This window comes from Pagrus major, chromosome 4 (assembly GCF_040436345.1).
Source record: "Pagrus major chromosome 4, Pma_NU_1.0".
Classification (NCBI taxonomy): Eukaryota; Metazoa; Chordata; class Actinopteri; order Spariformes; family Sparidae; genus Pagrus; species Pagrus major.
The window spans coordinates 17,651,552-17,675,837 of record NC_133218.1 but is presented as its reverse complement, the minus strand read 5'-3'; the positions used below and the strand labels follow the sequence as shown (position 1 = coordinate 17,675,837).

The following is a 24,286-nucleotide window of genomic DNA, read 5'->3' as shown; positions in this document are numbered from 1 at the left end:
AGTCCAGTGCCTCGTAGTTACCCCCCTTGTACGTGTTGACGGTTTCAACATCCAGCAACCAAAATACGCACCCAAAACCGAGCTCAGCACGTCCACACGATTCACAAAAGCAAAGCAGACAACACTATTAACCGATAAAAAGTTAGATTTCTCCGCGATAAGACAAGTTATCAAATACAACAGCCCGAGTGAACGGTGCGAGAGAGAAAAAGGGAGAGAGGGACACAAAGACGATTCCCACTATCAGGTCACCACTCAGAACAGAGGAGGAAGAAAAAACACTTCGTCTTTTTTACATTAAAGAAGAAAAAACTTTACGGATTTGAGCAAATGTACCGCTACGGAAGACACACACTGAATGAATTACAGCGTAACAGCCAACAAGAAACTATCTATAAACCAGTTTAACCCAAGCTGAGGGGGAAAAGAAGCTAAGAAACTAGAAACGGAGCCAGCTCTACGCAGCTCGCCGCTTGTTCTGTGATGTGAAGGCAAAACAGCGTCAGTGAAATAAAACACTTACCTTTTTTTAGTTTCGACACTTTACTTATTTCCAACGTGGGTTTTTAGTTCAACTAACACTTCGGCTTGGTCTTCTTCTCGCCTCTTTTTTTCCTTGGTCGGTTTTGGTTATGAAAGAGGTCGGGGACGAATGATAAAGAAGGGAATTGGGCAGTAATTGAGTCTCGGTGTGTGAGTGTGTGTGTTAGTTACTAACAGCAGATTGAAGGAGACTCTTCTCAAGGTTTATTCAGCTCCACTTCAAGGAACCGACCTGACGTCAGCTCACTACTGCCACACAAAGAAAACTTATTATTTGTGCAGCGGCTGTAGTAAAGGAAGGATATAGTCATTGACCGTTATTACTTTAAATGCGACATTGTCATTAGCTTCACAGCTCCTGCAGAGATGTAGCGGTAACTTTATTCACTGCTGTTTGTTTTTGTGGCATCTTTACACCACACGGACCTATGACGATTATCAGCCACCGGTGTAAACAAATAACACAATAAGCAAATCGGGCTGCATAAAAAAAACAACATTAATTTATGATTTCTCTTATAAAAGTCACAACTTTTATTCAACTTTGATCAGTTTGATTAATTATTATCATGGTGATTTTTTTTTTCTCTTTTTGCTTTAAAAGGCAGTTTTAAGTAAAATACATCAAATTATACGTGAGTGCAAAGATTTTGCAGGTCACAGAGGAAAGAAAAGTTGCACAGTCCTCTTCATATTTCAGACAAAAACACTTGATTTTTATTTTTGAAAAGTGCTATATAAAACAAGTTGTGCACATTATTACTACAGCTCAGAACTGAGAACATTTGACATTTTTACTTCTTAAATGACTTAAACGATTAAATCAAAATAGTTATTGATACATTTTCTGTCAATCTACTAATTGATTATTGTAAGGGCTCAGCTGATGTTTGTCTAAAGTGATTAAATCAGTTTTAAATAAATGTAACATTATAATACACACATTAAAGGTACACCATGTAGCTTTGGGGAAGACATTTTAATGAGAAGAGAAAGATCTCCATTGACTGATTAAATGAATAAACTCTTTTTGTTGTCATGACTGAATAAACAAACTGATCTTAAAGGACAACACAATTCCATACTGTTTTACTTTGCTTATATGTGGCGGACCCTGCCACCTTTCTAGCTTCAAACGGTGTTCTGGGGACTTTATCTTCCTCTGAGAACATCTTGTTTATTCAGTTATGGAAAAATAAATATTTCTGAGTTTGAGTTTGTATTATTACCTCATATTAAAATTATGAGTTTGCCCCTTTAATGAGTTTCAAATGTATCTTTATTTTCTTTCTATCTATCTATCTATCTATCTATCTATCTATCTATCTATCTATCTATCTATCTATCTAAAATTCCTCTTGTCTCACTGTTAACTGACCAAATGATCAACCCTCAGAAGATGATACGTGATCAAACAAATACAAATCGGTTCCACACAGTCTCTAAATTAGAAGGCGTTTGCTGAAACAAAAACAGAAATGGGACAGATCTTCCTCGGGATAGGATCAATACATTGCCTGGCAAAGACAGCCATCTGTGCCTAATTGTATGCTTTACCTCCTCTTCTGAACACACAATAAGCAACAGGCTGAACGCAGGCCCTCTGACCCAGACTGGGTTTCCAGACGGAGGAAGATTATTTCATTCAACTGGAAAACAACAAGGGGGTGGAGGGGTGTAGGGGAGTTTTTTTTTTTTTTTTTTTTTTTTGCAGATGGAGTGGGCAACTGTTCTTATATGCCCCACCCATGACGGGGATGAGGATGGGTCACAGAGCCTGAGCCAACTGGTGTGTCTCTCTGCATGTCACATCAGCCCTGCTTGTATCCATTTTAACAGGTATTATAGCGGATTAACAAACTGTTCACTGTTAGTTTATAGACACCTCATAAATCACACGCAAACAATGAACTCATTGTTAGCAGCTTGATGGAGTGTTGCTTTACAGGCACATTCATATTAATGCTTCATAAACATTATAAATGACCATAAATGTATCCTTGCTTTTCTTCTCTCTCTCGCTCGCTCTGTGTCTCTCTGCTGTTATGTCACAACATCCAAAAGTGTCACCGGAACATTTTTTGATGCTATTGCAAGAATTGCAACGATGTTGCTCAGAAGTCAGTCATTTTCATGCGTAAAAATAAATGAAAAAAGGAAAGGTGGCAGTGGCGGTGTTAGTGGCGGGGTGGGGGTTTGATAAAACATTCATGATCACCCGAGTTTTAGAGGATGGACACAGAAACCCCTTATTCAGCTTGTGGCGTGCAGTCAAAGCCATTTTATAAGCTCGCTCTCCATGTTCTTTGGCCATTGATTTTCTTCTCTGCCCCTTTCCATTACCTGTTGAGATGAGGGGGTTTTGCTCTTCTTCAAACACGCACGACACCCACACACACAAACACACACACATACACACACATATACACAATCCTCTATATCTGTCTCTCTAGCCACTGGCACCCTGGTGTATTTCTCCATCTCCTCCGCCTCTTGTAGCAGGAATGACAGGCCATGAGGAATGACAGTGGCTCTGTTTGTCATACAGTAGCAGCAAGAAGCAAGGATTTTTAATTGCATTGGAGAATCTTCATTAAAGAGAGCACATGGGGGCGGGAAATGGGGGAGAGGGCTGCATGGGGAGGCGTCGGGGGCACTCTGAGCATCGTCATTAGGAGAAGGCACTAGCAGCATAGAAGGGTGGGCCCTCTTTGCATGCACACTGAGAATGCCTGCCGTACCTCGGTCATTTGTAACATAATAAGTGCCAGCACAATGACTGCAATGCGAGAAAGCACACCACAGGGAAGAGAAGGGGGAAGGGAGACAGCATGTCTGTCTAAAAGAGGGACTTTTTTTTCTTGATTAGAAAGTATAATGAGCCACTAAAGAAACAGGAAAAAAAGAAGATCTCTCCTGAGACTGATGGAAAACAAATTAATCTGGTGATTTGGATTTAATTATTATTTTTCTATTAGTCCACCATGCAAAGACAGGGACAGCCGTCAGAAGCGAGGAGCTGTGCTTGCATTTATTGATTTTCGCCCAGACACATTCAGGGAATACAGATTCATCTGCTCTCCTCCCCAACACAATCCGCTGTGTGGGATTCCATTAACACAAGAAGCTTCCAGCAACTCCGAGATGTTTAATTTGAACACCATAAATGGAGCTTAAAATAGTGTTCGCATACAAGAAAAGTGGCCTAAGGATGCCTTTTTTATGCAATTGAATTAGTCCTCACTTATTGTTGTGTCCTACATAATAACTATTAAATAAACACTCTCAATAAACTGAATTAAGACAATGTTCTGCTGTTTAGAATGAGACGAGCTCTATTGTTCGTCTCTGCCTCTGACGTCTTGCGCTGCCATAAATGTTGAGTTTAATTTAATCTTTTGTTTTGGATTACTGTAAAAACCCTGCAACTGGACTCTAATTATTCTTCCCATGCATGTAGTATCTTCTCTTTGTTGCATCCCTTCAATACATCAGTAGTCCTGAACACAATGCCTTGTGAGATGTAATGATTTGCAAAGTCAATGATTTGAACTGCCTGTGTGATTAAAGCACAAGGGACCAATTTGCGGCTGCTATATGTAGAATATCGGTGTGCCTCAAGTAGCCCTCATATTCTCTCGCTGACATGAAATTCAGCAATTATGCCAGATGAACGCGGTTATTGATTGCTATCCGACCATCTCTTTCTGAAAAAGGTTTGCAATAAATGTAATGGTCTCAAGTGTGCAGACCCAATCACAAATATTCTGAAAGCCGAACTGCGCCTAATGGTATATGAGAATCCATCTGACAGTGACATATGCATTAATCCTTGACCTTTAACCCCGGGGACATCTACAGGAAGCAGGTTCAGGGATGTTACGTTGAGTGTTTTTGTGACACAAATGTTTTAAGCCTCATGATCAACTGCCAGCTTGTGAAAACATTTTCGGTACAAATTTAACTAGATAAAAAGTGATTTGGAAGATCGACCGAATAATGTTTTCCATGCGAGGTTGACTAATAAACCCCTGCACGGTCTAAATGAGTGCACTCGGAGGCTGTTTACTGTGGTGAATGTAGCTGAGCAGAACACTCTGTTGCATGATGTAATACACAGAAGGGAGAAATCATTATAATAGCAGAGTAGTAGAGTGACTCATTCGTTGATGAGGTACATTCACACTGTCATTCAATGAGCAGATGCAGTCTGTGTGCACATGTTGTAAGTGTGTGACCGATAGAGAGAGAGACAGAGACAGAGGGAGAGAGAGTGAGAGAGCATTAGCATGTTCCTTTTCTGGGAATGAGGAGTCATTGGTGCCAGGAAAGTGGAGAAACAAGTCCCAGCCCCACAGTGATGCATCTCTCCGTGAAGAATTAGATCACAAGCAAATGTCACCCCAACCTGAGCAAAGCCAAATGACCTTGAATCAAATAAAAACACATCTCTTACCCACGTCAGTGTGTACACACGCCGCACAAAATGTCAGCACATTTTCCATTTGCTAAATCTGTGCCTAAGTGCAGGGGTTTAAGCACAGGTAATCGACCTAGTATTTTCCTGCAAGTCCTGAATATCACCCTGGAGGAACCCTGCTGTTAAATACAGCTAACTACAGTTACTTACTTATAATTTAATCAATTTAAAATAAAGTGGCGTGAAATTTTCCTTACTTATAAAGCCAATACTAGAAAGAGGAAGAAAAAAACACACAAACTGACATTACTTATATCCTGTGACTATACCATTTCTCTTATTCTGCATTTTGAGACACATGAAGCTGAGGGGATTTTTCACGGGAAATGACTTTCACAGTTGAATTTCAAGCTTCAGTGCTTTACTTTATCATAGTTTGCATATAACTAGCTTTGATTTCTGTCCACTGTAGCCAGCACATATCTCTGACAATGAAGTATACTTTGATATATATGTACTCTTTCTATCATCATTACAGAGGTTTTTCCGGTTTCTTCTCTCCTCTCTGACCCACATAAAAAGCATGATATTAGACAATACTAAAGTGCAGGTATAACACCAGTCAGTTTGTTTTATTTTTCTTTTAGTTTACATGGTCTATTATACATAAATACACTCACATTACTTGAATAACGCATGGTCATTACCCGTAAAATAAGAAACATTATTGTAATTCCACGGAGACCAGGCCTGCTTCTCTTAAGTCACTCACTAGTGATTTGTAATGCAAAGGTAAGCTACCTTTTATGGGATTCCACTCAAATGCTTATCCACAGGAGGCTCTCAACTCATATTGACAGACATCATTGTTGGCAAAATCAGTCATTAGAGACTTAACAGTGTTCGGTCTCTGCAGACGGAAATCTTTCTTCTTCTTTTTTAAGCGATGACTTTGACAAGTTTGATTTGGCAGAGAGTATCCTGAAAATATGGATCAAAGCATTGAAAAGGAATACTGCTACTTACACTGCAGTGTGCTGAAAGTGGAATTCGTAACTAATCTCAAATTAGATGTGCTTTGTGTTACACGACTGGCATTTAGTGTGAACACCGACTTTTTTTAGGGACACAACAAACACATACGAGTGAGAATTTGGCACCTTTATTGAAGGGACATCGGGCCTCATTATGCAACAACTCCAGGCAACTAAGTGAATCATCTAATATGAAAAAGAACAGTTAGCCAGAGTCATGTTGAAACTGCTCACTTTTTTTAAAATTGTGAAACGTATCAGTTCCTTTTCCATTGAAGCAATCAACGAGTATTTATGAAGAAAGGAACCTCTCTTATTTTGAGAACATTTTATTTTGAAATTTAATTACATAAAATTAAAAAAAAAATCAAGAGTAAAGTGTTTGTGTGTAGGAATGACTTTTTTTGACGACATTAAAAGGATAGTTAAATTAAATTGTGCATCTGAAAGGCTGAGTGAGAACTACATGAGATTGTTTCATTCGATTTGAATGACAGTCAAGATAATGTTCCGCTCTTATATAAGAAAAAATATCATTGTTGCCACATACATAAATAATGGTAAGAGCTGCCTGAAATACGAGTGGTTTCAACGGCCACACGTGACCACATGTGAAGCATAGCTTACTTAACATAAAGTACCTGTGTGCATCTCGATGTGGACGCCATAAATAAAAAACCTTTGAGAGCATATGTGTATTTCAATTAGGCTCTGGTTTGTCCGCCATGTTGATTCTCATAGATATTTGTTTCCCAGCAACATAAAAACAAATCCAAGGTAAATTTGATGCTAAGATATCAAAATGCTACTTATGGACTAATTATAGACCTTAAAGTCTCATTTGAATGTGGAGAAAAAATGTCCACGTTTACCACATGAGCTATTTTCAGAGAGAGTGCGTCAAGGCCATCAGAAATCCATCTATTGAACAAGCTTTCATATTCATTCTAGAGGTGTGTTTGAACTGTGCATAAACCCCTAAGAGCTATTATAAAATGTATGAAAAAAGACCCCCGCTGCAGATATAACGTTGCATAATGCTGGCCAGCATCGCTACTCTTTTTAATCAGCAAATGCATGAAATGAGAGAAAATGTTTTGGACAGTAAGGTTGTTACTGGTGTTGGATTAAGAAATCCAAGTTCCTGTTCCTGTTTTGCACCAAAATGGATTGCTTGATAAGAAATCCTGACAAAAACTGTTCCACATGGTAATGTTAGACAGTCAGAAAAAGCAAATTGAGAAATATTAATGACTTATTTCCAGATCAAACAGATAATTTTGAGTTCATTTTGAATACATTTTTCTCTGTAAGACAATCCTTAATCCCTCAGAGTGATAACAGCTTGGTTTATCTGCATTGTGAGCTGACATTTACCTCCGAGCCTGATCGCTGAACGTTTTCCACTGCTTCAATCCGAAAAACAACTTTGTGTTTAAAGATATACACCTCCTTATGGCGCCCAACAGCACATTCAAATCCCCGGCTTTCCTTCAGCTCACTGTTGATGTTTTGAAACTCAGAACATCAACAGCGAGCTGGGAGGAATTCTGAGAATTTACGGGTGTTGTTGGTCACAATAACAAAATCAGGGAGTGCATTTTTACCGACCTTTTAACTGCTTAAGTCCTTCTGGGAGTGGATTCTTTCTGTAAGACAGGTGCACAGGGAACTTCAACTATATGAAAACTTAGAGACAAATATAGAAGATGTTGTCTTCGTGCTGCGAGTGACAAAGATGTCAGATACTGAAGATAACATCTGTCAGTCAGACTGCCACACCTGCATGTTTTAAAGTTTCATTATGAATAATGGCTGTTAAATGAACCCTTAAAGTACAGTGGTGTCAAAGAGAACATCACCTCCTGGAAATGAAAATGAAACGCAGGTTTGGTGTGTAATAATGATCTAATTTACAATGATATTACTCTCTATATACAAATTCACCCTTTGGCCTTTTAATTAGCAGGTTTTAAACTAAATACACGTATATTCCCTGAAGCAAACTATTATTAATTTAAAAAACATATAAACATGTCTATTTATATAAGTGTGACTGTGTGTATTTGTTTTAATGAAATAATTAACAGTCTCTATTAATTACTTGATGGGCAAATAAATTATTCAGCAGACATGTTCACACTGAACTGGAGTGTTAAAACAGCTACTGAGTAACAATAAATAACGTGTGGCTGAATGTATGTAGAGTAGATTTAGGTCCGTGTTTAACTAAGATGTACTAAAAAAGACCGAACACATCAGTTATTACAGTGCTTAATCAATGAAACTAAAACAAAAGAGTCCGGACCACGAGGCTGAAACCACATTGTCAGATTGCTCAAATGATCTATTTGTTGAGGAGCATCTGAGCACAGACTTAGGTGGGCCTGCGGGGGTGGTCTTAAGACGATTTTAGGACTGATGAAAACAGGCCCCGTGTTAATTAATACTGGCAGGCCACTGTTCCTCCTGGCAGTGTGCAGGCAGACATGCTGGCCTGCCCTCAGTGACGCCTGGTCAAAAATAGGGCACCACACAGCACAGTAATGATCACAATGGTGACATCATCTCTGCCTTCAATGTGCTCTCCCCTCAGTGCTCTTCTGAACAAAGAGCAGCAGGCATGCAGGGAGCGAGGCAGATGTCACTTTGTGTCTGGGGAACATTAAGACCAACAAATGTCCTCTGAATCCTCGGAAAAGCCTTTTAGTGGTCGTGTGGGGTAAAACACTGCTCTGCTAAATGACACTAATTGAAAAATGGGCGCCTTCTCTGTCAAGAATCAGTCGTGTGATTTCTTTTATTTCATCTGTGAATTCAAATCAAACGTGTTTGTACTCGCTGATTGCAACAGAGCGAACCTATGGCGAGAGAAGAATGTCCGCAAATAACTCACAAGCATTTTTAGATGGTGCCCCTCAAACATGTGACCTAAAGTGTTAACACATGTGGCCTTGCTTTTTAGCCATTGTTACGGTTCATGTGTCTCTAAAAGTGTGTTTGAAGCAGGCCCATACACACTTCAAATACACCCTAATATCTTCATCAAGTGGACAAAGACTTCCCCATCATAAAAATATTTAAGCATTGTCTGTCACCTACAGAAATATTGCACTGTAAGCAAACAAGTGAACTCCGTAAAGCGTAAATCTTTGGCCACATTTAGCCCACGGTTTGTTGTTCTGCCCAATTTATGAATGTTAAAGTAAATTCATCTGCTGGTGAGAAGGTTTCTGAGAGCAACACAACACAGGAAAGTCCCACGGGACGACAATATGTGCTTAGTAAGTTCACTCAACTCAGCTGTGTTGCCTGTTTGTTTCCATGAATCTTCTGTTTGACTTTCGCCGGAAATAACTCCCAACTGAGCCTGGATGCTCCTTCCTAGAGGTTTCTCAGAAGACTCTTGCTCTCTGTGCCCTTGAAGACACTGAGCTTGTATTGTCGTTCTCCTATAAACCAGCCTTTTGTGGTATTCATGCGTCTCCACAAACAGAGCGCGCGCGAGAGAGAGAGAGAGGGAGGAAGGGAAAGACAGAGGGAGGGAGAGACAGAGAGAGGAAACAGATTCTCAAGACCTGGACGAGCCGTGGGAAAAGAGGGGTCTTGTAGAGGAAAAGCAGAAATGTCTCAGGACATTCCTTTGTGATTACACAGTGCTGGACAAATCCAGACATTCTTGTAGTTATTCTGTGTCTTAGGGCTTGAGTTAAAGTGAATTTCATGAGCAAAGTGTAAACATCAACATCTCCACATCCTTACAGCTATATTTTCTGATTTTTAAGCCATTCGATTGGGATAAAAAGTCCAAAACTTGCACTAATTATTCATATTTATTTTACAAACTATTCTAGAAACTTTGCACCGTGCCATCCTGAACAGCTGAAAAACAAAAAACAACAGCTCAGAGAGACAGGCAGGTATGTGTCTCATATCCTCAACACATAAATAAGAGGATTCAAGTAAGAGGAGGGCATTGTGCGCAAATCTCAGGTTACATGCCCGTGATCTTAGCTGCAAGAGTAAGCTGCCCCCAGTGAGGAAAAAAAACATGCTCTTCCCTTGTCACAGCTAGCATGAATGAGAAACAGCTCCAAGGAATGCTCCATTATCGTCCTATCAGCAGCACTGGGGGAGGAGAGCTTGTAGTCTTTCTTTACGTCGCAGCAGTGTGCAAAATCATGTGTCTGAAGGAGGACGGAGGACGGGGGGTTTGTGAGTGGCATTGGCCTACAGACCCGCAATTGGGCTGAGCATCCTCCTCCCCAACTCACCAGACCTTGCACTTCCTCATTTGTCTAGGTCAGGCGTCCTTTTTGTCAGCAATTAATCTGCAGCCCCGCCCTCCTATATTTATCCCCTTTCACTCTCTGTTTCTCCTTCACCTCTTGTTCTGTTAGCCTTGAGGAGATTTACACTTGGTTTGATCACTGTTCACCGTTGTATACATGCGACTTATAATGGATCACCGGGCCTTTTAAGTGCTACATTTTTTCCCCAAGCATGATGAGTGTCTTGTTGACCTTCCCATTATTATGCATCTGCTGTGCAACAGTGCTCCCTCTCCGCTCCGAACTGACCTTTCACGGACCCCCCACACACTTAACATGATATCAGTGTGTTACAGATTTAGATGGTAAATGATTTTTTTTTTCTCAGTGATAACAGAAAGAAAAAAAAACATCTATAATATATGCAACGTTGAAAAGAAAATGAATAGAAAGTATGTGTTTAGACTTATCTTTGATCAGTGCTTCCTAGGGTCTACTAAATTAGATGTGAGTTAAAGTATGCAAATCAAATGAATGCTGCTAATCCTGGATTTACTGTGATGACGGGATCTACAATGCCTTTTCAAAGCAATTATTCAAATCAATTTAATTAAACCTGTTGAAATTGGCTTTAATTGCCTCCCTGACTAAACAAACACTAAGTTCTGGCATGCAAATAATGGTGCAGCTCAATAGCTTCCTCCGAGGATGTGGAGGGGGAAAAAGTGTGAACTACAGCGCCCCCGAGTGGCTAATAGCTTCCTCTGGCTTTCATAAATAATGACGTCAGCCCTGGACATTACTGTGTACACACTGTCTGTGTGTGTGTGTGTGTGTGTGTGTGTGTGTGTGTGTGTGTGTGTGTGTGTGCGAGTGTGTAGATTACCTTTGTTGCACATGACCCAGTTTCTGATTATTTTTCGAGCAAAGAGCGATCATCATCATCAACAACACCTACTCCAAACCACAATTAAAGGTCAGTGGTTCTTCAGAGATCTGCCTACAATTTGTGAGTTTAATCAGTGGCCGTTAGATGTAATGTTTTGTGTATATTTTAGATAAAGACACTAAATGTCCCCTTTCTTTTTTTGGATCATCATTTTTATCTGGGATACCATTATCTTTCACTATAGTTTGAGGCAACCGACAAGGTCTGTCTGTAAGTGCAAGCTTTAAATGAGAGAAGACACTGACGACAACCTTACTGACCTCCTTCTCTGCCCCTCAGGATACGTGACACCACTTAAAGATCCAATATGTAGGATTTAGGGGCAGAAAGGAATATAATGTTCAAATTATATTTTTATTTGTCAACTTTCTCCCTTTCTACAGTGTGTCTATCACCACTTCACCAACACATATCACTATTTAAAGGGGCTCTGTGGAACGTCTGTGTTGTGCTGGACGCCGGTCATTAGTTCATGTTAGCAGATCACATTTCTAAACTACCGTTAGCTTCTGTTGCTCTCTGTAAGTGGAGCAGAGACGAGGCACTGAGACGAGGTACTGGACAATGCGCATTAAGTCACATCCTTTGGACTGTCGCAGAAAATCTGACCCGAGTCCTTCACAAAGAAATCCACAGTCCAGCAGCATTCAACAACTTAAATAAATCATCCACAGGCTTGTGTTGGCAGCTGAGAGACAGGAAGGTCTAATTGTTCACCTCACGTTACAATCCGCTCACATATAGCCAATAAAACATGAGTAATACATACGTTAAGTGACGTGTCTGCATCTTGCATGGTTGTGACATTATCATGTCAACAAAAATCTGCCTGCAGACAGACAAATAAACATCTGGCAAAGTGCTCAACACTGGACCACAGATGTGGGGCAGGGGCGTAAAGTGAGGCGCGCCAACCCCTAATTCCACCCCACTGCTCGGTCCACACCCATCTTTGTATTTAGCCGTCATTTTTAATCTCAACTACACACCTGTATAGTTATGTAACTGCCTCTTTAACGGCTGGGTGATATCATGCTGACAGACAGACAGATAGACAGACAGACAGACTTTACAGGTTTATCATTTGGCAAAGTACCAAGAACCGCTACTCTGTAGTTTTCAAGGTGTGTCCAGGGCCACATTTTGCCAAGATGACACACACACACACACACACACACACACACACACACACAGACTCACAAGGTGAAAACATTACCAGCAGACACTGTCTTGGACAGGAAAAATACAATTAATTAAATACTACAAAAACAAAAATCACACTGGCTAACTTAGACTGTCATCTAATATACATAATCAATTATTAATGTATTGATTTAATAAAGACTGATGCGCAGACTTATTTACAATAATCATGACTGTTCAGCTGTAATATGTGGGAATGCTGCTGTTAGGATAAGGATAAGTTTTTCTCTTATGTCCATGGTCGTACATAAGATTGCTCACAGTTTAGTTTTAATTTACGAAGGATCTGAGACGTCCATCTCTGAGATTTCTGCCTCCACCCTAGAAATGGATGAAAGTTATTTTGTGCGGCTCAAAACCTTTTTTCAGAAACAAATTTACTCTGGATAATCCACAGACTTTAAGGCAAACAATTTTCATTAAAAACAATCTATGGAAGAAAAAGTCCCAACAGTTCATCTCTCTGCCTCACATCCGCTGTCGCTAAATTATCAGAGGTGTTTTCTATTTTCATGACTCTCACAGAAAAACATTTGTTCAGTATTTGGCATTTGCCGAGCGCTGCTGAAAAGCGTGTAAGTAGCCGTAAGCGAGGTTTTTGCTTATTAATTTTGACTTGTATTTACAGTGTCTCCCTTAGGGCAGTCATTTTGAAAATGTCAGAATGCCACGATGCACACAAGATGCACCACATGCCCCAGTTTTGTCAAAATCCAATGAGCGGTGTGTATGAGATATTGTACTTGAAAGACAGATACTCATAACGCTGTCGTGTCTTTTTTACTTCATCCTACAGATTCTGTGAATCTTCATAAACTCTATAGTTGCTGTTTTCATTCATACTTGTTTCGCCTCGCATATTTTTAAAAAGTCAGTAAAATGTGTTTGCTCGTGTTTTTGCAGGGACTAAAAATAATTTAGTGGTGAGACTATTTCGCAGCTGTACACGGCGCTCTTCATTTAGTAGATACCCGTTTTTAAATACTGAAACTTAACATGGAAACAGAAGTAACAAAGGAAGTCTGAAGCACCATATATATCGCTCATGTTTTGAGAAAGTACATTTCTGCACATACGTCACACAGTTTGATGTGTAAAATAGGGGGAGTTAACCTTGAAATGCTTTTTTTCGAAGTTCAGCACAGACTTTAATAAAACACCATGAGGGGTTACTAATGACTCAGCTACCCACCAGTCTATAGAGTGACTAACATTAGCCCCAGTTGCACTATGTAGTTCTGGGGAAGACATTTTAATCAGAAGAGAAAGATCTTCATTGACTGATTAAAGGACAACACATACCGTTTTACTCTGTTTATATGTGGCGGACCCTGCCACCCAACAGTGTTCTGGGGACCTTAGTTTCCTCTGGGAACAGCTTGTTTATTCAGTTATGGAAAAATATATATTTCTGAGTTTTGTGTTATTACCTCATTAATATTGTAAATAAACTACACAGTGCCCCTTTAATGCATCACTAATTATAAATCTTACAGTGGTATTTTTAAGCAACAAATCTGACCTTCTTATCTGAACCACACGGGGGCGCTGTTCGACTCTCCTTATATATTCATCAGTCGTTGTGAGGTTTCAGGTTTAATTACCTCGGTACCGTTAAAGTGTCGGTTCTTCTCGAGGTGCACTGATGTCACATCTGAACATCTACTCACAGAAACGTGGACGGACCGTGTGCACGAGGAGAACGAACCACCTGAGAGCAATCTTGTAAACCACTCCCTCCGGGTCACTGTGAATCAGCTGACCTTGTGTGTCAACAGCAGTCAATACGGACGCCATCGTTCCTGTTGTGCTACTGAAGCAAGGCAGCTCAAAGGTGAGGGTGTGTGCTGACGGTGCGCCGCGTTGTGATTCATCGAGTGAACTGCCACTTGTCGCTGAAGCTTGTTGTCTCAAACGAGCCTCGGCTAATGTTTAAGCTAGCTCCGCTGGGTAGTTAACGCAACATTCCAGGACTTCTTAACGTCATGCTAACCAGCTAGCTTGTAGCTAACGAGGTTGTCAACCGCAGTAGCTAAAGGTCCCGTCAGAACACATCATGTGAACTGCAGCATGTCCAAACAACCACCGAGGAGACCGTTTATGTTTACGGACAGATACTTTCCAGATGCTAAACACGCTAAACGTTGTGTGCGTGCTAGTAGCCAACAGCTAAGTTAGCGTTGTTTTGTTGCTAACGCGATCAGATGCCTTGAGCAAAACAACAGTAAGGGGAAGTTTCGACAAGGAAACTTTAACGGAAATAACACTCGGGTGGTTTTAATGCTAACGCTGGCTAAATGTTGTCCAACGCTCGTCAGTTAGCTAACGCCAGCTACGTAGCTAGCTAGCTAACGTTTATAACCTTAATTGCGATTTAGCAGTGGAAAGGAGACGGCTCGTAAATTATCAATCAGCAAAAGGGATCAGATCGAGGACAAGGCAAGCAGGCAGGCAAGACAGTGTTGTTTCACCTTGAAAACACAAGTTTTTTGGTGTAAGTATTCAACCAAACTGTCTCTGCTTAGCTAAACGTGTTAATTAATGGTGATTGCTGCAGGGCTTGTGGTCAGCTGGTATTTCTTAAGGTAGTCAATGTAATAATCAAACAGCTCTCCAATAAATCATTATGTTCATTTTAATTGGAGGCCTTTTCATAGGTCATTAAGAAGACTGTGGTTTGTAGTGCTGTTGAATTGCATTGCCCTCATTATTAACCTAACTGGTGTGGACTAAACATTACAAACACCACAAACCACAACACATGAAGACATGACAAACTTTATGAAGGAAGGATGTTTGTTTGTTAGACTGCATTTCTTTCAGATTTCCCAAATATCTGTAGTAACTACATTTTGACACAGAGACTGCATTTTTACTGCAAATGGGTAAATATTGGTCTCCTCGATTTCTAATAATCTGTATCACTCCTGAAAAAGCCTCATCGGTCAGCCCTAGTTCTGTTGCAGGTGGTTTAACTGTTAAAAGTGCTGTGATGTGGATTAAAATGTCCCTCTGACAGGCTGCTGCTTCCTGAGTTATCTTTTACCACAGGTGCTGTAGCTAAAGTCCATGGATCCATATCACTGTCAGGGAGTAACTCATACTCTACTACCCTGTCTGAAACTCTCAAGTCCTCCTTTTAGGTTGGCTTTCAGCTCATACATCAATAGCACGTAAGAGAAGATAACAATTTACTTGATCTGTAGCGTGTGTTGGATTTAGTAATGCATCTTAATAATAAATGAACTCATGGTCTCATAACTGTCGGAGAGCAACTTGTTTGCTTGAACACGCAACTCGGAGTGCTGCTGCTCGTTTGAAGTGTCATATTCATGTGACAGAGTTCAAAGTCCCCAAGATAGGCATCGTGACTCTGATACCGAGTCCGAAGAGCAGCATGGTGGCAAGTTTTGATGTTTACAGACACACTGTCACGTGTGCTGTGTCAACATCTCAGATACGCCGGCCCTGCGAGCCTCATTACTTGCTGTGCTCAGCGGTTGCGACACTTTCAGAAGTCTGTGCTGCATTGATGCGTTCGTGAGCAACATCTTCCTGCTTCCTGTCGGCACATCTCAACCGTCGTGCTTTAATATTTTTGGATTTGTCATCCTCCTATCACCACAGGCAATCCATGATGGACTCCAGGTCTCGCAGACTTCCTTTTTGTCTGCCCAGCTCGAGGTCATCCTACACGTCCAGTCCAGCGGTCTCCTCCTCGTCTCTGGGCTCCAGCAGGTTGTACAGTAGGGAGACATCGCTGAATAATGACCGCTTCCCGAGGGCGTCGTCAGCTTACAAGGCAGACTTGGAACAACAGGTACGCTGACGGCACAGCCCTCTAAGGCCCACTAAAGGCCCGCTAAAGGCTAGGAACCATGCATTGTCATTTAATACACGGTGCACAATCCCCTCTGTACATTTGTCCACAGCGTATCTTATTCAACTGGACTACAACACTCCCTTGTTTTGTTGTATCAGTGTTGTTGTCCTGTTTATGTTGCTTCACCTAACATGCTTGATTTTTAAGCTGTCATGGATGAACACTAATTTAATCTAATGCAGCCTGGTATACAAAAGTCATGCTGTCAGGTGGAATAATGTTGCTTTAAGTCGGATAAAACAGAGCAACATAAGCAACAGCTGGTCTTGCTTGGTGAACATCATCCGACTGTATCCGTGTCGCTATTACTTATCTGCCTTTCTAGTGAATCCCAGAGAGGGAGCATGCAAGTGAGCTCTTTTCTTACAGCTTCCCTCAGGAGCACGGTACAGTAGCTAACTACATTTATCAGTAGTGCAACAGCAGACACTTTGGAGGTCTTTTTATAGGGCAGCCTAGATTCCTTGGCACACGTTGTGTGTATTTTAGTCCCGCTGCTCGTCAAAGCCCGTCTCGAAAGATAGTGTTACTGTTGGCCTGGCTGATCGTTTCTTTCCAGAAGAGTCGTGAGCTAGGTGCAACAACATGCCACTCAAATATGACGATTTCATTTGTTATGGGTATGAGGAGCAGTTTAAGCTGTCCTCTTGAAATAGTAGGAGTTTAAAGACAAATCTATGCTGGTTTATTTATTTAATTTATTTTAAACGTCACCAGTTGATGCACCGTACCAGATGATATCAGATCATCTGTGGTTCCTTGGCAGGTCTGAACACAGATGCAGCACAGTAACAAACAGCATGGTTTGATTTCAGCATTAGTCACATGAACACAAACTATGTGTTGTTTACAAGGTAAAGGAAATCTGTGTGCATAAATGTTTTTGTTAGTTAGTTTCCTACAGTTACAGTCCATTAAAGGAATCCTGGGTGGTTTTCTTGCAAACAAAGTTATGTTTACATTCACTTTTTCTCACCAGAACACATTAACTCGTTGAACGCATGTCCATCCTCATAAAACGCTTCCAGAGCCAGTCTTTTGAACCTGTTGCGTACGTTCCATGTTAATATTAGCTGGCAGTTTTCTTCTTCTCTGCTCTTTTCTGTGTGTTTCTAAGTTTCTTACAGCCATCGAAATAAGCGTGCGACCGTTGCTCCACAGTACCACTAGTGACGGGAACAGACAGGAAGAGTAACTTATCTTTGTATGCCATATTTGGCCAGACATGAGTACTAACTAACTCTATGTTTTACCTTCTTCCCCTCCTGCAGAATTCTCGTCTCCTGAGGTCATCCAGAGATTACACCAGCTCTGACAGTCACTCCACCAGCTGGAAGTTGCCTTCTTCTCTGACATCCTCCAGCAGATCTTATGACCGCCCGTGGGCTGAATCCTCTCTCAGCAGCAGGAGCAAACTGGTACTAGAGTTGTACTGTCATGTGTTTATAACAGGCAAAATACAGCCTGGTAAAATGTGTTTTGTAAAACATTTCAGGGTAGAGGTTAGAGGAATATTTCTGAATGATATCACTGAAATGTATTTTTGTATGTCTGCCTTCATTTCCCCAGACTGATTCTGAGGGGAGGTTGGGGATGCGCTCAGTTCTGTTGAACGCCACTGATGATGGCGATACTAAAAGGGCCAAACTGTCATACAGCAACAGAGGACTGTACTCAAGAACGCCCAGCACCTCAGTTACAGGATCCACCTATTCCAGTAATGGGCTTAGCAGTGGCAGAGGTACAAAATATCATATGACTTGCGGAGGTCATAAGAAGGAACACGTCCCCAGTTTTGCAACCTGTGTCTTGTCTTGTGCTGTTGTGGATGTAAAGATCTGACATGTTAATTCACACTGATACAGTTTGTCCAGAGCGCACCCCAACCGCCTGGCTTGAGCTGCACATTGCATTTCCTCATTTCAGTCAATGTGCCTGCAGTGGAGGGCGTCTCTGAAATCAGGCGGCTGCTCCTTTTTAACGTTTTATTGGCTCATTAGCAGTAGAAGATCAAATTACACTGAGTGGTTATAATCATTCATAGTAAATACACAGAAAATACTGAGCATTTTGAAGCGTGTCACTGAGTCTGATTTGACTTCATTACAGGGGGTAACAGTATCTTAATATGGGTTGGATTTTGTTGGGCCGGTTGTTGAATAGTTAAAAACTTTTATGTTATCTAGTTCCTCATTCAAGTAACTTGGTGTTTACTCCTCCTACTCTGTTAACTCTTAGTGTAGCCTACTCTGATTGTGCATCAAGCATTGATCAAGTCAGTGGTTAAAACAGTTTTCCAATGGAAACACATGCAGCTCTTTTTTTATGTTATTAATGATCGAATCGAATCGAAATTCCGAAGTGCTGAATCAAATATGTGCAAACAGGAAGTCACAGCGGCATTACACAATGTGTGATAGATCTCCCAAAAATGAATAGTTGTGAGAGGCCAAACGATACTTTAAACTTCACTGATCCCATGTAAACGTAGATATGAATGTTTGTTTCAGTTGTAGGATTCAGGGAGTTTAGATCGAAAGGGAAATCTGTGATTATGCCGCTGTTATTTGTTCGAATAAAGCTTTGTCATCTGAGGTATGTCATGTTGACATTGAAAAATATAATTATAAAAACTTGAGTGTACAAAAATAACATCCTAATCAAATGTCAGGACCATCCCATTACCTCTCTTTCAAACAGGTTATAGCTAAGCTAACGAAAGCTTTGTCATTTGATTCAGTTGGCTACGTAACCGTCACACCTGGCACTTAGTGTGTGTGCAAATACTGAGTAATAGGTAATCTCTTCTGCTTTGTGTGGTGCAACCGGTTTTGATTCAGTGATGCATGAATCTTTACTTGGAAACACTTCTGTTACAGTTCGGCTAAGTTCAAACTTGCAACCGGCTCTAGATGTTTATCGTGCTGTAACTTAGGAGCAGGTTGTCAGGAGAAGGCCTCTGTCAGCTGTAGATTTAGTTGCAATTCATCACGATTTCAACCTGCAGTCACCAGACATAGATCCTTACTGCTAAAATGTCTGGGCATAAAATAAATTATTAATGAGTAAACTGAAAAAAAAAACATTTTCTTGGCTTAGATTTAAAAATGTAAAATAGCTCTTAATGTGCCTGATTGAGATGTCAAGTCAATTTCTGATAATTTCCTTCAATATGAAGCTGATTTGGAAAGAGATCCCAGCAAACCTCAAAACAGTTTGTCTTCTCTTGTCTGAACAGGTACAGGTGAAAAACAAAATGACACGTATGATTCATCGTGGAGCTCGCGCCGTTTACTCTCACGGTCGTCGTCGTCCTCCTCCACAAAGCCGCTGTCATCCAGGAGAGAGCTGGAGACGAAAACTGAGCCAAGTCTCTCAGGTTTGGGGGAAGGAAGGATGAGGACTCCTGGATTGGCTTCCTCGTTGTGTAGGCATACTTTATGAAATAAACATACACAGAGTACACAGTCTGTTTTAAAGGTATCGCATATATGTATAATCCAATATAACACAAACTGCTCTTCTCTCATTTCAGATCAAACAGACAGGGTGACCTCCACATATGCACAGGGAGCTCGGCCTAAAGAGACTGCCTACACTCCCTCCTTCTCCTCCTCCTCTTACGCCTCCACTGCCAGAGAAAGCTCCCTAAATCGCCACCTCTCATCTTCCACCTCCCACCGGTCTCCTCCTCTGGCGCGTGACTTCAGCAACAGAACGGCATCACGTTTCTTGAATGGCTCATCCAGCCTCCGCTCATCTCAGGAACAATCCAGAAACCCTGAATCATCCACAAATATCAACAGCTCTTACTCCTCCCGCACTTCCTGGTCTACCACTCCTCTGGCCGTGTCAGAGGCCACGCTCCCTACGAGGCTGATCCCTGAAGGTGGAGAGCCAGAAGGCCGTCGCTCCACTCGTCACTTCCTGTCCCGTCTCTTTTCACGGCGCTCTAGCCAGGACTCCTCTAGTGGATCTTCCAGCGTTCGCTCCCTTGACGACGACAGTCCGTCAACTGGCGGAGAGTCTGTGGACAGTGACGAGGGAACCAGGATGCCGAGCGCGGAGCCTGGCACTGGAGGGTCGGAGGCGACCTTGAGTGGCCTGAGGAATCGTAGAGCAGACCTCGCCCCTATCAGGGAAAACAACAGCGATGGCTACTGTAGTGGCCCGGCTCAGTCCAGACCATCATTGTGGAGAGAGCCTGGCGTTGGCAGCACTAATAACACAAGCAGTGCAGGAGGAAGCAGCTCCTCCTGGCTCTCCTCCTCCCTCCGTGGCCGCTGCCCTCCCCTCCTCTCTCGCCTTCGAAGACACGTGAGAGACGAGAGCGCACAGTCAGCCGCAGGCTTAGAAGAAGGCTACAGTCGCCCGCAGCATTTGCTGAGAAGGTGGGATAACCTAGAGCATAAAGCGTCACAGGATGATGACGATGACGAGGAGGACGAAGAGGATGAGGACGAGGAGGAGAAAGAGGATGGAGCAGTTGGTTTAGAGGCCTTTGGTGCAGGTCATACCTGCAGACTCGAGGATGAAGCATTACCTGAACTGGAAGATGCCTCGGTTGGGTTTTCGCCACGCCGCAGAGTCGGAGTGTATGAAAACATCTCGGTTTCTAGGGGTCCATTGAGCGGTGTGGAGAGCCAGCTGGACGAACAGAGGGAGAAGCCCGTTTCCAGTAGGGATCAAGAGAAGCTGCGCAAGATCAAGGAGAGGTAATGGATTTTCATCTCCCACATTATATGCATTCATTACTTCTTGTCCACTTAGAAAACTGGTGCTTAATAAACAATGTTTGATTGCCGTCTAAGTATGAGTTGGATAACATGAATATCAATTTATTTTGTATTTTTAGTACAGTGATCCTGTTCGTCTTAGATGTCTTTAACCTCATTTAGCATGTTGTTATCTCGGCTCAGTTGTGCCATCTTTCCACTGCATCGTATGACTCGTATACCCCTTCAAAGTAGGCAGGATTCTTAGGTGATCGTCATAGCGACGTCAGGTGAAACTGCTGCCACATCACCAACAATAGAAGATGGTGTTGCAGTTGGTGTGCAGCATGTCCTCGTCATGCAAGTGACTTTTTTTAAATTATTAATTTAAGAACCTCGACCGAGGTGAAACCAAAGAAAGGACCAGGTACTTCCCACAACTTTCGCCAATGGAAAACCGAGTTAGAACGGCTCCAAACGAGTCGAGTTCAGCTGAGCCGAGCCGTACCATGCAGTGGAAATGAGTCATTAGAGGTGTCATGTGTGACATTTATTAGAAAGCCTGACGTTCTGGGGCTGTTGCTGTTTAGTTCAGCTCACTTCATCACAAACTGTTCTGGATCTGTGGCAATGTATAGATGGTGTTTGTTTTTTTTGTGTTATCCATTGTTGAAATTGAACTTCTTGCTATTTTTATTACTTTTACTTATTATGAATCATTATTACTTATTATTACAAGCATCAGTTTTTACCAGGGTATACTGTTTTTACAACAAACATACTGTAATTTAATTTTATCTGACAATGAAATGCTTTATAACCTTTTCTTAACAACCTACTGCTCTAAGATTTCTCAACTATCATCTTACATTAAGTTGCAGGTTGGTCTTAAAATATACATGACTATTTTGTCTCTGACATACAGCCTCAGTTGACTTAGCTCATGTTAAACTTGACTGACAAACGTGCTGCATGTCCACTTTGCAGCTACTGAACATCAAATCTGTTCAGATGATCTTCAGATGATAAGTCTAAATTCTATAGTTAGTCAAAACAGAATGGCACATGAGTACTGAACCTACAAAGACTAACTGTATAGTCATTGTATCTCCTTCTCTCTAAGGCTGAAAACTTTTACATAGAATATAATTTAACCACTGAACTTTTTATGTATGAAATGATGTAAAAACTAAGTGTTGCATCTCCAGTGGAACTGAATTATCCTCCTGTCCTGCTTTAGACTGTTGCTGGAGGATTCTGACGAGGAAGAAGGCGACCTGTGCAGAATCTGCCAGATGGGGGAGGAATCTGCATCCAACCCCCTGATTCAGCCGTGCCGCTGTACAGGCAGTCTGCAATACGTCCACCAGGATTGCATCAAGAGGTGGCTTCGCTCCAAAATCGGCTCAGGTAAATATAAACCTCTTGCTTGGCTTCAGCTTTCACCAAAACTACATCTTTTTCAAACAACTCATGGGTTTTTTCCCTGTTCTTTTAGGCACAAATCTCGAGGGCATCACAACATGTGAACTCTGCAAAGAGAAGCTGCGTTTGAACATAGATAACTTTGACATTCAGGAGTTGTACAGGACACACGTGCAGGTGAGTCACCATTATATCAACATTCAGATCTCCAGGCAGTTGAACATCTACGGTTCATCAGCCAAACACTAAATGAGCAAATATCGAGTTCTAGAGACTTTAATAATCTGTCAAGCAGCATTGAAACTATTCTGGAGGCTCTTCTTGGTTTCCTGACGTGCTTTATGTCGGCTTGTCTTTCATTTTGTCAACCATAGTGCGTGTGCTCTGGATAAAAACCGTTGGGTTAAAGATCTTTATTTTTGCCTCACAGTCAGAATATGATGAGTTCATCAGCAGCGGTCTCTATCTGGTGGTGCTGCTGCATTTCTGTGAGCAGAGGTTCTCTGATGTTCTGGGAGCGGTCGATGCAGCTGGGGTGAGAACACAAACATGCACACATTCACAGACACACACTAGATTTACCCACAGTGCTAATTCTGTATGACGATTGATTATACATTGGTCTTTCTTAACACTGGCCGACTGATATTTTTATTTCTAGTCGGTGCGTAACTCATTTCTGCACACATTGAACGACAAAGGCTCCGAGTCGATACTGATTTACACAACTGAAAATGTTTAAATGTTGAATTGTAGAATAGAAATCTTGAAAAGAGAAACTTCTTTCCTTTCTCACCCAGTTATTCAACCTGGTGAGAATTCTTCATGAACACATGGACAATCTTGAAAGTACGTTGCTCACACCTTCCCTCCTGTGCTTGTGTATTTATTGAAAGGCCAGCCTCATGTTTCTGTACATCACATTCATCTGCAGGTCGCTCACTTGTGTATATTCTTGTCATATTAATAACGTGGCCACGGAATTTGACTTGATGTCTCTGGATTGCAGTACCCCACGGCGAAAGTGACGAGGAGATTCGAGACAACAGACCGTCGATTGAGTTTTCCGACCTGGACGACGATCTTGAAGAGGAGTACTGATCACGTGAAAGTGGGGGAACGAGGGTTAAAAGAAGAAGTGGGTCAGAGTTGCAGGGCTACTCCATGCCATATGGTAGCTCACCCAGTTTTAGCACATGCTTCGACATTATATTCATCTAAAATGCAACGGCAGTGAGAAACGCCGAGTGCACAGAACGCGTCTCGCCTTTGTCACAGGTGGCTTTTGAAGTTATGCAAACTTGAGATGAACTAGTGCGTAAAATATTTTGGTTGACACCACCGTATTTCTGTTTCTGAGAGTGCACTTTATTCAATTATAATAAAAATGAAAATGCAAGTCTTTTTAACTGTTATACCACAAGTGCTTTAAAATGAAACGGCAGAAATTGAAAAAGCATAGAAGGGCAACAGTGACAAGTGTTGATTTGTACTTAAGTTGTGAAGGTAAGGACGACACTTTTCGGAGAGGATGTAAAAAGTGGTGGTTATTCCTTTTGTTGTCGGTTTTCCTCTGAGAATGTTTAAAAAAAAATAAGATCTTACCCCATTGTTGATTTTCTTCCTCTTAGTTTCAGTGTTTGCTTTATGTATGTACAAATCTAGTTTCATGCTTTTCGTTTTGGGAATAAAGATTGAATATGCTAACTGTCTTTTCTGTTCAGTCTTTATTTACTATCATACTTACTACTTCATCATGCAATTGTTGATGCAAGGCACAATATAGCTGACAAGCATCCTTACACGTCATCTATACGTCATCCAGTTATAATTTAGATGAAAA

The 24,286-nt window shown here is 41.4% G+C and overlaps 2 protein-coding genes across 11 annotated transcripts in view; one reads left to right on the top strand and one right to left on the bottom strand.

Moving 5' to 3' along the window:
• Nucleotides 1-723, bottom strand: part of baz2ba (bromodomain adjacent to zinc finger domain, 2Ba) — a 70,337-nt gene extending 69,614 nt beyond the window's left edge. For 5 of the 7 annotated variants that reach the window (XM_073464997.1, XM_073465000.1, XM_073465003.1 and 2 more), the window contains exon 1: nt 524-722. The gene's annotated coding sequence lies outside the window, so the exon portion shown is untranslated. Of the gene's footprint in view, nt 1-523 lie in introns of all 7 variants that reach the window. The other 2 variants (XM_073465001.1, XM_073465002.1) reach the window with 2 other exon arrangements.
• Nucleotides 724-14,012: 13,289 nt separating this feature from the next.
• Nucleotides 14,013-24,155, top strand: marchf7 (membrane-associated ring finger (C3HC4) 7). Of its 4 annotated transcripts, none has more exons than XM_073464070.1 (11): nt 14,013-14,254; nt 16,048-16,240; nt 17,575-17,721; nt 17,873-18,044; nt 19,542-19,730; nt 19,839-21,018; nt 22,259-22,428; nt 22,517-22,620; nt 22,874-22,978; nt 23,244-23,292; nt 23,453-24,155. In XM_073464070.1, exons 2-11 carry the CDS (start codon nt 16,055-16,057, stop codon nt 23,542-23,544), a joined length of 2,394 nt encoding a protein of 797 aa, XP_073320171.1. In that variant the 5' UTR covers nt 14,013-14,254; nt 16,048-16,054; the 3' UTR covers nt 23,545-24,155. The 4 variants fall into 4 exon arrangements, with proteins under 4 accessions (XP_073320171.1, XP_073320168.1, XP_073320172.1 ...); XM_073464071.1 differs by lacking the exon at nt 14,013-14,254 and adding an exon at nt 14,622-14,914; XM_073464067.1 differs by lacking the exon at nt 23,244-23,292 and having other exon boundaries at nt 14,165-14,254; nt 23,453-23,976.
• The last annotated feature ends 131 nt before the right edge of the window (nt 24,156-24,286 follow it).